Source organism: Lepidothrix coronata, unplaced genomic scaffold (assembly GCF_001604755.1).
Source record: "Lepidothrix coronata isolate B3197 unplaced genomic scaffold, Lepidothrix_coronata-1.0 Scaffold124, whole genome shotgun sequence".
In the NCBI taxonomy this organism is placed as follows: domain Eukaryota; kingdom Metazoa; phylum Chordata; class Aves; order Passeriformes; family Pipridae; genus Lepidothrix; species Lepidothrix coronata.
In genome coordinates, this window is record NW_016690304.1 from 1,417,196 (window position 1) to 1,431,897 (window position 14,702).

A 14,702-nucleotide genomic window follows, 5' to 3' on the forward strand; every position below is an offset into this window, starting at 1 on the left:
GAGAGAAAGAGAGAGAAAGAGAGAGAAAGAGAGAGAAAGAGAGAGAAAGAGAGAGAAAGAGAGAGAAAGAGAAAGAGGGAGAAAGAGAGAGAAAGAGGGAGAGAGACAAAGAGGGAGAGAAAGAGGGAGAGAAAGAGGGAGAGAAAGAGGGAGAGAAAGAGGGAGAGAAAGAGGGAGAGAAAGAGGGAGAGAGAGTGCACGTATATTCAGGAAAACTTTTTCTCAACAATCTTCCTGTATTAAAAAGAAACCAATTATACTTGCAAGTCACTTGCAGAAAATTTTAATAATTTGCCAAATATACAGCTATTAGAATGACCCCAAATATCACTTCTTAAGTTACAAAAGTTGGTAGATAGCATAGTACAATGTTCTATAAAATAAACACAGGTAATATTAACAATACCTCCTGTGGTCCAAGAATGGCAGAAAACAGCAAATGAAATTACAAACATATACAGATTAGAGAAGATTGAGGGTGGCTTTAGACAACTGAATCAAAGAAACTGAGACCAGACTAGACTAGATACATTCATCCATCAAGCATGTAGAATTTTAAGAGTTTAAAAACAATTAACAACACAGCATCGGGTGCAGTTTCACATGCTTTCATCTACTTTCCAGTACAGTTCCCAGAGGATTAAAGTGCCTTTGTGCACTCTAGTTTCATTTATAATCAGATGCGACACACATTGTATTTGGAAGTTACTTCACAGGTCACTTTTTAAAAAAAAATAAAGTTACTATTTGAACCAATGTCCACAATTCAAACTAAGGCGGTTTTGAAATACCTTTGTTCTGACCATCTGCTACTAAATGTCACGAAACAAACTCCAAATCCACAGGGCCCACGTCCACTAAATGAGACCAGAGTAAGAGATACTTACTCAAACATGTTTTCTGCTGTACAACCTTTAGCTTTGTTAATTTTCCCCTTTCAAACACATTTGCCCTCTGGATGATAATCTTCTTCTGCAGCATCTATTGCACATTGCTGTGAACGTGAAGGATAGGCAGGATTTGGCCTGTGGCTATGGAGACAAATGCACTTCCCAGATCACATCCCACTGTAACCCAAGCAATATGCACAGCATATTCTCCCTGCAAGACACCTGCTCAGTCCTCCTTAGGAACTCTCCCCATTCCCCACTCCAAAGCTCGACACTACCTGCAGGAAGGGAAGGAGAACTCCATGCAGCTCGACTGTCACTCACCTGGCCCTCAAAACGTCCTCTTCAAACCCCAGGTAAAGATGTTTCGAAGCATCCCCACCAGCATCCACTCCCACCTCCCACTGTCACCTCCCACCAGCATCCACTCCTCCTCTTTCAGAGGAGCGTGCATTCACGCAGTACCTGAGGCATTTTAACGGTGTTTTGAAATATCGGCACTTTAAGAGCAGTTATGGGGCATAAGCTTTTCAGGAAACAAGAATTTCCATTAAAATATTCCACCGTGATGCTATAGAAGGTAGAAGGGCAAGGGCAAAGAAGGCACTCAGGAGGAAAGCTCGCTTGAGGAAAAAAAAAACCCAGAAGAAATGAGGAGGATGAACAGGTATTCATAACTTTCAACAGCAGATGTGGATGCTTCCTACATTTGACAGTTCTTCACATCATGAAGTGAGCGAGTAATTCCAATGATTTTAGGTTCAGGCTGTCAACACCCCTGCACACCTGACATGGCCAGCGTAGGTGATGCCTTCCCTCCACCGCTGCTGCTGTTACACCTGAAAAGGCCCATTTTAAACTCTGCATAACCAGGAGCTCTATGCAGGTGAGGAAGTTTTACAGGGTCTCTAGGTGTGTAACATATTAACATTACTTAAAATATCATGTGCACTGAAATATTTCAAGAACGTATGCACTCTGTTAATCAAATTACTGGAAATTAGCCATTTCCTAATCTACTGAGTACTTTAAAAGTTCTCCATAAAATTGTGAGGTTATGGAAAAGAACACTGGCTATGCACTACAGTAGAAAAAAAAACCAGTACAAGTTTCATGAGAATCACAACTACAAGCAAAGTCTCCAGTTCAGTTCATAAAACAAATTGATTAAAATATTTTAAATGTTTCATAGCGATATAATAAATTCCAACGTAATTTATGCAGCAAATTTCACCCATATCCAAAAATACCATATATGTAAATACTTTTTTATAAAACTTTATACAAATCAAGCTCTCCTTAAGTAAGCCTATACACACTTCTCATGTCACCTAGGGTAGAAAGGCTTCAAAAGCATATATTCTCAGAGTCCAAGAGTGACAACGCTGCATGAGTCTTCCCTTTTGACAGTCAGCTTTGCTAAACCCAAGTCTTATTGCTTAAAATCAAATGACAGGTTTCCTCAGCATCCCCAGCACCCAGCTACACCACAGCAGTCTAGGGCAGGGACCAACCCTCCATTTTATGGGACAGAAATACCTACAAGCCTTGTTACCATTCCCATGAAGATTTCCACACAACGGTTGCCTGTCCTGTACACTTCAGCCAGAGAACAAAAGGGGCATTGCTGTCAGGAAGGGAGATTGATGGCAGTGTACCAGCTCAGTGACCAGTGTCTCCCTCTTCATCTTCTGATTAATTCCATACTCTGTTGAATGATTTCTGTGAATACATCTCCAACTGTAACTGAAAACAATCGGATCAGATACAAGACACCAGAGACACCAAGTCTAAAATGTGCAACAACAATGCCAACATAAGGGCTTTGCAGGCTTAAGACTCACAGCTGGTACTATGCTCCAACACCCCTACAGTAAGCTTTATTTACAGAACTTCCAACAAAAAATACTATTGTCTCTCAAGCTACATTTTAAATTAACAGAAATACATTCATAATAACTACCGGTACAAACACCATGATAAAATTATTTTTTTATTCAAAATATTCTGACAGGCTGACAATATTCCAGGTGCATTACAAACACTGCCATAGCCAACAAAACAATCGATACTTAAAGAGCATTCAAACACTGAGGAAATATATCTTAAAGCAGAGACAGGACAGTGAGTGATACCAAGAGCATACAGATAATTTTCTAATAACTGACTTCTTTGAGGCATATGTCTGATTTCTCTGGCACAAAATGGATTAAAATCCAGAAGAGATGAATTACTGAGGACAAAAAATTATGATGTTGCCCATATTTTCTATAAAACCTTGTAAATTTATTATACAAGGCCACTTAAGCCTGGAGTACTCTAGTGTTATGGAATAGAACAGTGAAATAATAACAGAGAAATCAACGTCAAAGCAAACAAACCCACAAACTCTTTCTAGAATATGGCTTAAATTAATTCACAGAGATTTGGAAATATACTAACTATACGGTGCAAGAGAAATACCAGGTAGAAAAAAAAAGTCCCTTTCTTTCTTGTACTTTCCCCTCAGCCTTCAAAGTAGTTCACATGGAATTGTCAACAAAATGATACTGCCCCTCCTCTGCAAGCCCCTCTTCCCACACTTCAAAAACATTGTTACTAACAGTTGGTTTCATTCTTGAATGCTTTGGCCAATAGGAGCTCTGAAGTTAAAACAATGTAGTTCTACACACAGTAATACCCTGTTTCTTCAATCAACCCAAGTTCTCAGATAAAATTTCAGCTTCATTTAAAACAGCATATTTGCTTGAAAAACCACGTGTTTCTTTCTCATATAGATAACAGGTGTGAAATGAAGAACTTGCCAAGACATGTACACAACTGAGTGCACGCTGCAGAACGTTGTACAGAGAGAGCAGCAAGGTCACAGGGGCACGGTAAGCCCACATGGAAAAGACAAACGCTTCCAAGGACCATTCTAAAATGTTCTCGTCCTGGGGCTTTGCTTTAAGCATTAAAATCTTGCTCTCAGGGTGGGCAAGACTTGGCCGTTTCCACTTTTCAAACAGCTCGCTGTATACACATGGCAGCACAGCATACGGGAGAGACACACCAAAAATGCTTTGGATACATCATCCTGACCTCAAGTATTCCATAAAATAGCTTGATTTTTTTTCCCATGAAGAAGAAAGAAACGGGACAACTTTCAAACTGCGCAGCTTGCCTGCGTGTCATTGGAAGAAACCAGCGGCAGCTGTAGCCCAGGGTGGGAGAGCCCCAGCTCCACTAGCACAAGTGGTGGCACAGCTGGTGGCTCAGCTGGTGGCTCCAGGGCCCAACGATCTCCACAGCAGAGTCCTTTGCCTGTACTGCTCATGGCTCCAATCGGTGCTCCCCAGCAGCAGAGGCGTGAAATGCCTGTTGCAAAAACGCGAGCGGCCAGCGGCTCGCAGAGATCTCTGTACGCCTACTGAGAACGCTCTGTTCCTCTGCTCCGTTAGTTTGCTTTTTGAAGCAATGTTTTTGGAGAAGGGCCATGAGAACAACAGAGGGAGGCACTTCCCTTAATCACAGCATCAGACACTCCGTTAACAGACTGACTTAATCTTCTAAACCAAATTACTTGCTGGAACATTTTGCATTTGCATACTTTTGCTCTCTCTTAGGAACTAACAGTTTCTCTAGAAATTGTGCAGTTTAAGCCTGTTATGGTATTTTACTCCAGCATTTTCTTAGCACCTCAACACAAATTATGTGGTTGATCATCAGTGGTGAACATTGGCTACAGACACCCACAACGGGGGAAGAAAAGGCCCCCATGAGAGCTGAAAGAACAGCAATATCTTCCCGTGACACGGAAAAGCACTTTTCGATGCTTCAAGCAAGACTGCTGACTCAGCATGGGATTTCTCTCCAAGCAGGGTTACTCCAGTTATTCAAATACAGTAAACACAAAGGCAGTGCTGAGGACATCGATCCTGCACCTACCTTACAGCTTTCAGTCTGTTTTCTAAACATTTGTTAATGGAGATGCGGCTCAGTGTCAAGGCTAAGTGGGCAAATGTCATCTATGCTAAAGTCATTATAGGAACTAACATAACCCTTGCTTCTGGTCGTCCTTGGATTTAAGACAACCACATACACTTCATTCTATTCATTTACCTATCCTGCTTTATATCTCAAGTATCTTCATCCTTTCACACTCCCTAATTAACTATCAATTATTTTCCTGAGTGAAATTATAAAAAGTTAAACCCTTCTACCAAAAGTACAAAGACAAATAAAATATAGAACAATACAAACCCAGTATACAGCATTACAAGTGCAGAAATTCTTCATGTTGCTGCTCTTTATCATTGGCCCCGATAAAAAAAACATAGCAAAGAATTTAGTTATCCAAAATACTTTGAAGTACTGTGATTAGATTTTTCAGACCATAAATGTAGCCCTCATCCTTTGCGTTGCTAGGAAACACGTGAGCAAAATCGATCATTCGGACTTCAACGTTTGCACTTTCCTTGGTCTCTGCTGGCATGTGATAGAAAACTTTTTCCAGTTGGGGTAGAACGTTTCCGTTCAGGTGCTCCTGTGCAATGCACGTGCTGCTTTTCCACACGTTGTCTTGCTCCAAGTTTTCAACCTTTAGCGAGAGCTGACTGTGGTGCCTCTTTGAGCATGACTTTTTGTGAAGTGCGTAAAATTTGGACAAGCCTTTACTTACAGAGGCTTCAATTTTTCCATTCTCTGTAGAATTTATTACTTGAATATTATTATTACACTCCAATACATCTCCACCTGACAACAGGCCTTTGGGCATTCCTCTTTTCTCCACCAAGGTGACATCACTCAACCGCACAGTTGTTGCCTGACACGAACCTTCATAGACAAAAAGCAATGAGCTTGCATAAAAGTTGAGTTGTGTCTGGCTCTCAAACCACTCCAAAATCTTTTCAATCTTCTGAATGCTGGCAGCTACCACGTCTTTTCTCAAGCAGTACCCACTGTGGAAAAACTTTGAGATGCCTGCAAGAAATAAGATACATTTTGGGATCATTTTCACCTCCGAAAGGAAAACAAACAATCTTCATAGTTCTTATTTGAAGGAACAGAGAGCACTCAGGTAGTTTCCTTTCAGGCAATCATTAACTAAACCTAAAGTGGACCAAGGAATTCTGATACTGTCAGTCACCTCACCTGCTGTATACTATTACTTACAATCCAAGCCCAAGCAGTAGAACTAAATGTATCAAGCAAACAGTAAAAGAACATGGTTCCTGCTCCCCAAGTAATTTAGTAAGTGCCTGGACAGTTTTGGGCAAATGTTAAATCCATTAAATTTTCCACAGATAAACAGTCTCAAGCAGCTTGTTATCATGAGTGTGTTGGTGTGTGCACCCTTCTGTCCTTTGCTGGGGGACAGATGAACAGGTGTCAACTAATAAGTAGTTTGCATTAGTTATCACCAAACAGCTGTATGGTGGCAGCATTTTTATTTATGGTTAATGCAGAGCAACATGTGGACTGACTTCCACTGAGAAGGTCCCTTGAACTGAAAGATTCACTGGTAGTAGCTTTCTAACATAAAAGACACTTAGATATTCACAGAAGACAACTAGAGATAAAAAAAATATATTATAAAAGCATTTAATACTTTTAAAAGGTTTCTATTTCATTATAGTTTCAAAGCTGCAAAAAAAATTGAATTCTACAACTATCACCTCCTTATTAGTAGTAGAAGAGACGTGAGGAGGAAATTCCTATAGTCTGCAACTACTGTTACAGCCAACTGCACTCTTAATTTCAGATTGACAGGTAGCTCAAATTATACAGGGAACAGCTAAAGACCCACCTGGCATGAGGACAAAAAAGGACTTCTAAAATGGGAACACACAGACTACTTTTTCCATACAGTTCTATAAGTAAGTAAATAAATGAAAAATATCCAAGCGCACTGAATTCTGACATCTGAATTCCCTTACCATCCTTTACTGTTTCCTTGGTCAAGCTCCTTCCATAGTGTTGGTTTTGTGTCTCGTAGCTGTCTGAAGAGACATGGTACACCTGAAAGGGACAAGGAGGAGCTCCATAGGTATTTTGAAACATCGGTATTTCTGCAGAGCAAGAGAGACTCACGGACAGGCCACAAAACCCTGGGCACCGTTTAGCCCTCGCAGTTTTTAAGTTTCTTGCGGTGGCCAGCACTGCCCTCTAGTGCTCTCCAAAACCCTCTCTCCAAGCTACAGCAATGTAACCATCACAGGGAACTGTTCTATATGGCCCCTGCCTTGCAAATCAAAGATGAGACCTGAATCTATCACGCTCCCACACGTGTTACTGTGGATGTTAAATCAGTAAGACATAACAAGCAAAAATTTCAACGCAATTATTTTGAGTTCTTAGAACTATAAAACTATTAGCACAAGAGCGAAACAGAATTACCACCAAGGCCCAGCTTGCAAAACCCATCCAAAATTGTAATTGTCAGCACAAATGAGGTCGCACGGAATAAATGACAGCAGCTGAGCAAAAGCTGGGTTCCAGCCTTGACAGCAGTACATCAACTCTCATCTGAAAGGGAGGCAACTCACACAGGTACAGTTTTGTCCATATTGTACAAGCTTAAGAACTTAATTCAAAAATGTTTTATATGTAGACACATTTTCTCTCTAACTGAAATAATTTCCATAGCAGAAACATGCCAGGCAGATAGGCCCAAGTATAATTTGTTTATGAGAGTGTAGACAATTCTTATTTGCCAAAATAATGGTGTTACCAAGCAGGCAGTTTTCTCTGGCAGGAACTTCATGCTTGGCACTTGTTCAGACCACCCAACTCCATGGCACCCATCCCATGGCACCCACCCATCCCACACCATTCCCTTCACCCCCCATAAAGAGAGGATCCCATGGAAAGCAAGTCAGGGCACACTGGTGAAGTGCCTGCTCCTGATCCCTCCTTTGGGGGCTTGTCCTTGCTGTAGCCAACAAGTGAAGTCCAGGACAGTGAAACAGCAGCACACAGAAAGGAGTGGTACAGGAGCAATAAAGAAAGAAAACAGAATTCCCTGTTTTCATTGCAGCCCTTCACCTCAAAACCTCTCTCCCCGTCCCAACCACAACAAATCCATTAATACACAGGTCCCCACCTCCTGCTTTGCAAAGTAGCTGGGAAGAACTCTCAATAGCTCAAACAGCTCTTATTTTGACAAAAGGACAGAAGTAATTAAATTCAAAGTCCCCAGAGAACTTAAATCATAGTTTGTGGAAACTGATTTAAGTCACCAACCATGAAGCAAAGGGTCAGTAAATAATTCTGGTTATTCTAAAGAAATAAGAGCTGTAAGTCTGAATGTTTAAACTCACTCGGTAGCAGAGACACTTCCCACTGCTATGATCCCTATTTTCAGTGTTATGATATTTGGAGAAACTGAGGCCTCGATGCGTATGAACTGCAGAAAGCCATGAGATGCAGAAAGCAGTGGTGAATTATTCTAAAACTGCATTTGACCAATGTGATTTTGGGTTCACAAAATCATTAATTTTTCTCCACTTAGGTTTTTCTGGTTTTTTTTCCAAAGCACATGAAAGAAGTACAGCATACTACACAGGAACTCAAAGATTACTTATGTTAACACTTCAGATACCAAAGTAACTTTCAGAAACATATGAGAAGTTTCAAAAACCTTTTAAAGAGCTACAAGTCAAAGGCAGTTAAATAAAAACTGAAGAAAAAAAAATATTGCTTAGAAAGAGAATAAAGAGTCTGATGACAACATCTAAGTTCTCACTAGCTGTTTCTTGAGATTAAAATGAGTAAAATGAGATTAAACATTTTCATGTAGTCAGCCCAGAGGCAGCTTCCCACAGACATCAGCACTGCAGCAGTTCCTGACCAAATCATCTTGTTTACCAGGACCAGAACTTTATCTCTTCCCGTAGGAGCTACAGTTTTTGCGACATGGGCACTAGCTCAAAAATGCTGATTAAGATCTGCACACTCATTTTGTTTTCCAGAGGAATGCTGAAGCAGTACCTCAGCCCCTGGGCTTCTGAGCTGGGTTTCCCAAGAAGTCACCCCACCTCTCCTCAAAATGTGCACAAAACCAATCCCCCAAATGTCTTTCTATATAGTTTACAAACACCCAGGCAGATGTGCATGTTTGGCACTAACAGTGCATTTTTAACTATACAAAACAGTCGGTGATAAAGTACCATGTCCCACACCCACACCACAAATATTTATTTATGTATGTATTTAACTGCCTTATGCACTCAGAACACTCTCAGTCACCAGCAGGCTTGGCTGCAGACAGTGGCCTTAAAGGACAACAGATCTGGGGAATCACAAAAGTGCTCTCCATGTTAGCTACAGAGCTGTCTCTTAACACCACCTCGAGCCTTTGCTCAACTGCAGGGAAGAGTCTGGAAGAAACATTTCTGGAAAACCTCACTCAAATACACATACATTAAGCCCCATTCTGAAAGCAAGGGAACAGAAACCCAAGCTCAAACAGAAATAATCTCTCATCAGTTCTTGCTCCACCCTCACCTACCCCTCAAACACAAGGAGCAGCAGACTAACATCAACTTCCTATTAGACAGACCTCTTGCTTCACTGTGCTTTTGTTCACGCTGTCACCACTGCTAATCTGCTACCAACCCTTCCCAAAATGATATTTGTCTTTGAACCAAGCCTTTTCTGTATCCCTGTTGTTGCCGCTGTCTGTACCAGCCCATTTCTGTCAGAACGATGATAAGTCAGATCCTTACCAACAGCTAAGAAATTATTAGACAGGAAAATCTCATTTCTTATCCATATGCCACAGCTTGTTATGTGTTTGCTCTCTATTCACAGGGAGGTTCATTGCAGAGTGCAAGACAAAGAAAACTCTATGAGCTGCAAAACACTGCCTCCTGCTTCATAAGTCATTTTTATATATTCTTAGTATGCAAGATCAGAGCTGTTCTGGCTGACAATGTGAAGGCTCCTCCTTGTGCCTACAAGCAGCTCCCACTGCACAAACAGCTCTGGAATCCAGTATGTTAACAGGTTCAGGATTTCAACTGGCAGTAGCAGTGACTCTGTATGGGCAGCACATCAAAAAAACCAGACCATTAACTGTTGAGGGAAATTATCTTTGGATGTTCTTAACCTGCACTTGGCTTTTGTTTCCCTACGAGGTGTTGGGTCATTGCTGCTTGCATGCCCACACAGCTTATTATACCCTTTTTTCAGTTACAAGTAGTTCATCTGATGTTCCTGGACTGATGAAAACCTTGAGTTAAAATAAAAAGTTGGTCCAGTGAGGTCTTTAAAAAAAGCACAACCCTTGCGAGGTCTCAGCAGAGATACACAGTTTGGAAACCTTGTGACTTCAGCTTTAGGATATTAAACTGGGGAAAATAGGTATCAAATGTCATGTAATGTTAATTATGATAATTCAGTACCAACTTCCATGGTGAGGCAGAAAAATATACACACTGTTCAAACACTTAACTGTGGCAACTCCCTGACTTTCAGAAAGTACAATTTAAATACACATTAAGAGTATAATTTCCTGTTTGGGGGAGATACTGCTAGCACAAATAAAAAATCTCTATTCAGTAACTTGCAGAGCTGTTTCACATCTGCAAAAAATATCTACTAATCCACATTACTGAAAGTCAGGAAAATAACCCCAACCTATTTTGAGCAGGCTTGTACAGCACTACAGAGGGCACCTGCAGGAGTGAAGGCCAACTCAATGGCACACATGACATGGACCTGTGCACTGCTGACATTCCCATGCACCAGTTGGTGCCCGGGAAGCAGCTTCCTGCAGAGCTCCTGACGTCCATCCCTGCCCCCTTGCTTCCACCCCAACAGCAGCCTGGCATCTGCTGTCCTAAGCAAGGACACGGAGATTAGAGATCCGTGCCCTGATGCCATGGCATCCAGCCTTCACTGGGCACCCACAGAGCTGCCCACCCCTCAGATTTTTTCCGTAAATACACCTAATAGTCACCCCTATGTTACACACATGCAGGTAGGAGGGAGCGAACGTTCAGACATTACACGGAGGTTTCTGTTTACAGCAAAGCACCTCCACGCTCCTGACTGGCATCTGAATGTCAGTCCCTAGCCTGCTGCCAAAACTGGAGCCAAGCTGAAAGCAAGGGGTAAGCAGGGCTTACCCAGGCACATCTGCAGGGGGCACCTCCAGCGCCAGGCCCAGACCCACATACACACCTGGCCACCTTCTGCCTGTACCTCGTGACTGTCCAGATATAAATACACAGGTCTCCTTCACGCCTGAGCGACCCCAGTTTCTCTGCAGGCCCATAAACCTGCCACAGGGCAAGATCTGAACAGAGCTTCAACAAGCCTTATTTTTAATTTCCGAAAACGAAGTAAAGCAAGGATTTAAAGAAAAAATAACAAAAGGAACATTTTAAAAAAAAAATACATTCTCTTATTTGATATCTCTGCTTTACAGTAATGTTGTCAACTATCACTGCTGCTGAGAGCATGCCCAGTTATCCAAAACTATTTATTTAAACAACACCTCCCATAATTTTGACTTTTGTTTTTTTAAACTTACGTTGTCGTTGCTAGATCACACATGATGAAAGTACACACATCCCATCCCTGATTGCTGCTGCCTTGAAAATTCAGCACAGGAAGGATGCACCCCTGCTCCCCTGTTTCCAAGACTATGCTTAGACAATAATCTGCCCATTCTGACATATCTTTCACCATTTCAATGGCAATCAGTACCAAGAGGAAAAAAATATACCCTTATAAAAAATACAAGATACCAAGTCCTTGTGTTAAACCACATAACAAAAGCAGAGTGCTTCAAAGACTAAATGTACCCCCAAATGCTCTGACAGTCAATATAACATTTTAGTGAAGTCCTTACATAAATAAGTTGCAGAATGAAATTATGTTGAAATTTATTCAGTGAAAAAGCACACTAATAATCTCCTAAATAAAAGAAACAACGATGCTGCAGTTAAATCATGAACCATCTTATAAATAGCTTAATACAGAATTTTGGACTCCCAGAACTTCCATGAAGCATCTCATTAGAATACACTACTTTCATGCCTCCTTTTTATATAATAAAAAAATATCTGCTCTGGGGTTTGGAGGAGTTTTTTTCAGAGCTTTTGGTTAGTTTCTTTCAATTGCTATGGGGTTTTTGTGGTTTGTTGGTTGGGGGGTGGTTTTGTTTGTTTGGCTTTTAGTTTTTGTTTTGCTTTGTCTTCCTGTTTTCTTAAACATCAAAGCTTGAATTAGACTTAAAAATGTAAAAAACCTAGTTCTGGTAATTTTTTACTGTGGAAGAATCTGAACACTAGATTTGGTATTTAGTATCTTTGTTACTCCTCCCTTCCTAAATCTTGCTATTCACAGATCAGAGCTTATGCAACTTACCACAATACTAGAAAGAGTTCATGAAGAACTCATGAAGCAGACTCAGCTATTGTCAGTTTGAAAACACCCTGCAGAAACATGTGCTGTAGATTAGGAAATTCACTTCTAAAACCAGCTTTGATTATTAAACTTTACTGCCTGCATGTTCATAGGTACAAACAATAGGGGTCAACGATGGGTCATACTGCTTCGGAAATATTATGGAATAGATTGCAACCAGCATTTTCTGGAAAAAAGAAAACCTGCAGAAACTGGGAACTGTGGATTCCAAATGGACTGAGAATCTGAAATGAGAGCACAGCCCACACATTCTGCTTCTGCTCAACAGCATGCAGAATGCTCTGTATTTAACACTGCCCGTGCTGTGAAGAGATTTCTTATCTATATGGGTGTCTACTACTGAAACCATATTGCAATTTTTGGTTTTGCTATTGCAACAGAACCTGAGTTTTCCAACTTATATTTAAACTCTCACTACTGCAATAACAAAACATGTCCAATCTCACAGAATCTCAGAATGGTCTGGTTTTGAAGGGACCTTAAAGACAATCCAGTTCCAATCCCCTGCCATGGGCAGGGACACCTTCCACTAGACCAGGCTGCCCTGTCCAACCTGGCCTTGGACATTTTCAGGGATGGGGCATCTGTTAAAGAAAGGAACCTCTCCACTAAACATGGGATTGTGGTTTTAGCCAGTATTATTTCAGTAACTTTATTTTCTAAATGCATTTCCATGCATTTGTTCTGTCTATGCAGTGTGTAAGATAAATACAGGTTAGCATGTCAAATGCCAGAACTGTGTACTATGTACTATGCTGTGCCAGACAGGAGACTCACTTTTTAAGGGCAAACCATACATATCTGATATATGAACAGATGATTGCTTATTTACCAGTGCATCAGAAAAAGCTGTATCAATAGCTTTTGAGATAAAAATACACTCTAAAAAGTAAGTTTTGGGGTAAAACCCCCACCTGTAACACTTTTCGTTGTTTTTATCTCTTTATGACAACTTATAGCACAGCTGCTTTAGAAAAAACATAGCTACATTCTGTTTCTCTAAGTCCTCTCTTTCTCGCCCTTCTAAAATAGAAACTTATGAGGCAAGCCCCTTCCATGTTAAAAATAACACTGAATGGACTAATTCCTGAATCATGTTACACCATGTTTCGTCCAGCAAACATGAGCAAACTTCATCCACCATGTGAGCTGTTCTGGGCAGTACATATCCATTCAGGAAAATGTTTTATACTATGGCCAGAATCTTGCAAAAATAAAGCAAGCAGACAGGCCATAATCAAGAGGCAGAGAAACTGCCTTGTGAATTCAGACTTTGCCAAGTGTTGCATGAGGGGAGGAGGAACCTTTTCAATTCTCTTTGGAAAACAACTTCCAACATGCAATTTGGTGCCAGAGGCACAAAACCAAATCTCATCTAGTTAAACACTGGATGGAAAACTGCACTGCTTGGGGGAATCATCAGTATACATCCAATCTGAATTAGGGCACTGAAAAAATTTCTGCAACAGGACAAAGGTAAAAACAACTGACATGTTAGAAACAATAGTCACAAGCATACCACGGAAGCAATCAATCATCTCTTTTGCACTGTCACAAAACAAAGGACATGAAGTACATTGTTTTACACATGAGATAAGAAAGGTTATGTAATGACACAAATCAAATCCAAAGCTATAATCTCTAACCTTCCTTTTCCATCCTAACTGTTTGGCTGTTTTTCGAGTCAACTCCCACGTTCTTGCTCACAGGCTTACATAATTACTACACATGACCACTATAATTTATAGCTGTAGCAGCTTATCTCAAGGCAGAGTTAAGGCTGGGAGCTTAGGCAATTCCACACAAAACATTACAGAGATATTAGAATTAGCTCAAACAATGGTGCAATCTGGGTGCTATTGAACAGCAAGGAGGAAGCTTATCAAAGTCTTCAGCCATTTATGCATCCTGATGCAGAGCTTTAGGACCCCTGGCTTTGTGTATGCGAGAAGGAAGACAAAAATCTCACATCAAAAAGAAAATTACTTCTGCACCAATCACAGTAGAAAAAAATACTTTTGGATTGCATCAGGAACTCAGTACTGACATCAACACATTGTTACTAAGCCACAAATGTTCTGTACAGCTTTTCTCTACAATGAAGTTATAAAGTAGCCAATACACAAACACTGAATCTTAGTATTTCTAAGAGTAATTAAGAATTAGTGCAGACATCTGCAGGGCCTCATCCATGCCCAGCTAACCTTCCCTCACAGCTGTTCCTTGAGTGTGTAAGCATCAAAAGAGGTTTCCTCCTGATGGAAAGCTTTTTAAAATGTAGAACATAAGCAGCTGTTTATAGCTACATGCATCACCTCTGAGAGCTTACTTACTCTTCCCTAAATAGAAAAAATATGTAAAAAATATATTTACGAAAGAACATCAAGATGAAAA

General features: G+C 40.7%; 1 protein-coding gene across 1 annotated transcript in view; it reads right to left on the minus strand.

Moving 5' to 3' along the window:
• Positions 1-269: 269 nt before the first annotated feature.
• The window catches only part of IPMK (inositol polyphosphate multikinase), a 41,757-nt gene continuing 27,324 nt past the window's right edge, over positions 270-14,702 (minus strand). The window contains exons 5-6 of the mRNA XM_017825965.1: positions 6,809-6,890; positions 270-5,852 (exon numbers count right to left, since the gene is read on the minus strand). Of these exons, the coding sequence (XP_017681454.1) occupies positions 5,218-5,852; positions 6,809-6,890 (717 nt within the window). The 3' untranslated portion in view covers positions 270-5,217. The remainder of the gene's footprint in view (positions 5,853-6,808; positions 6,891-14,702) is intronic.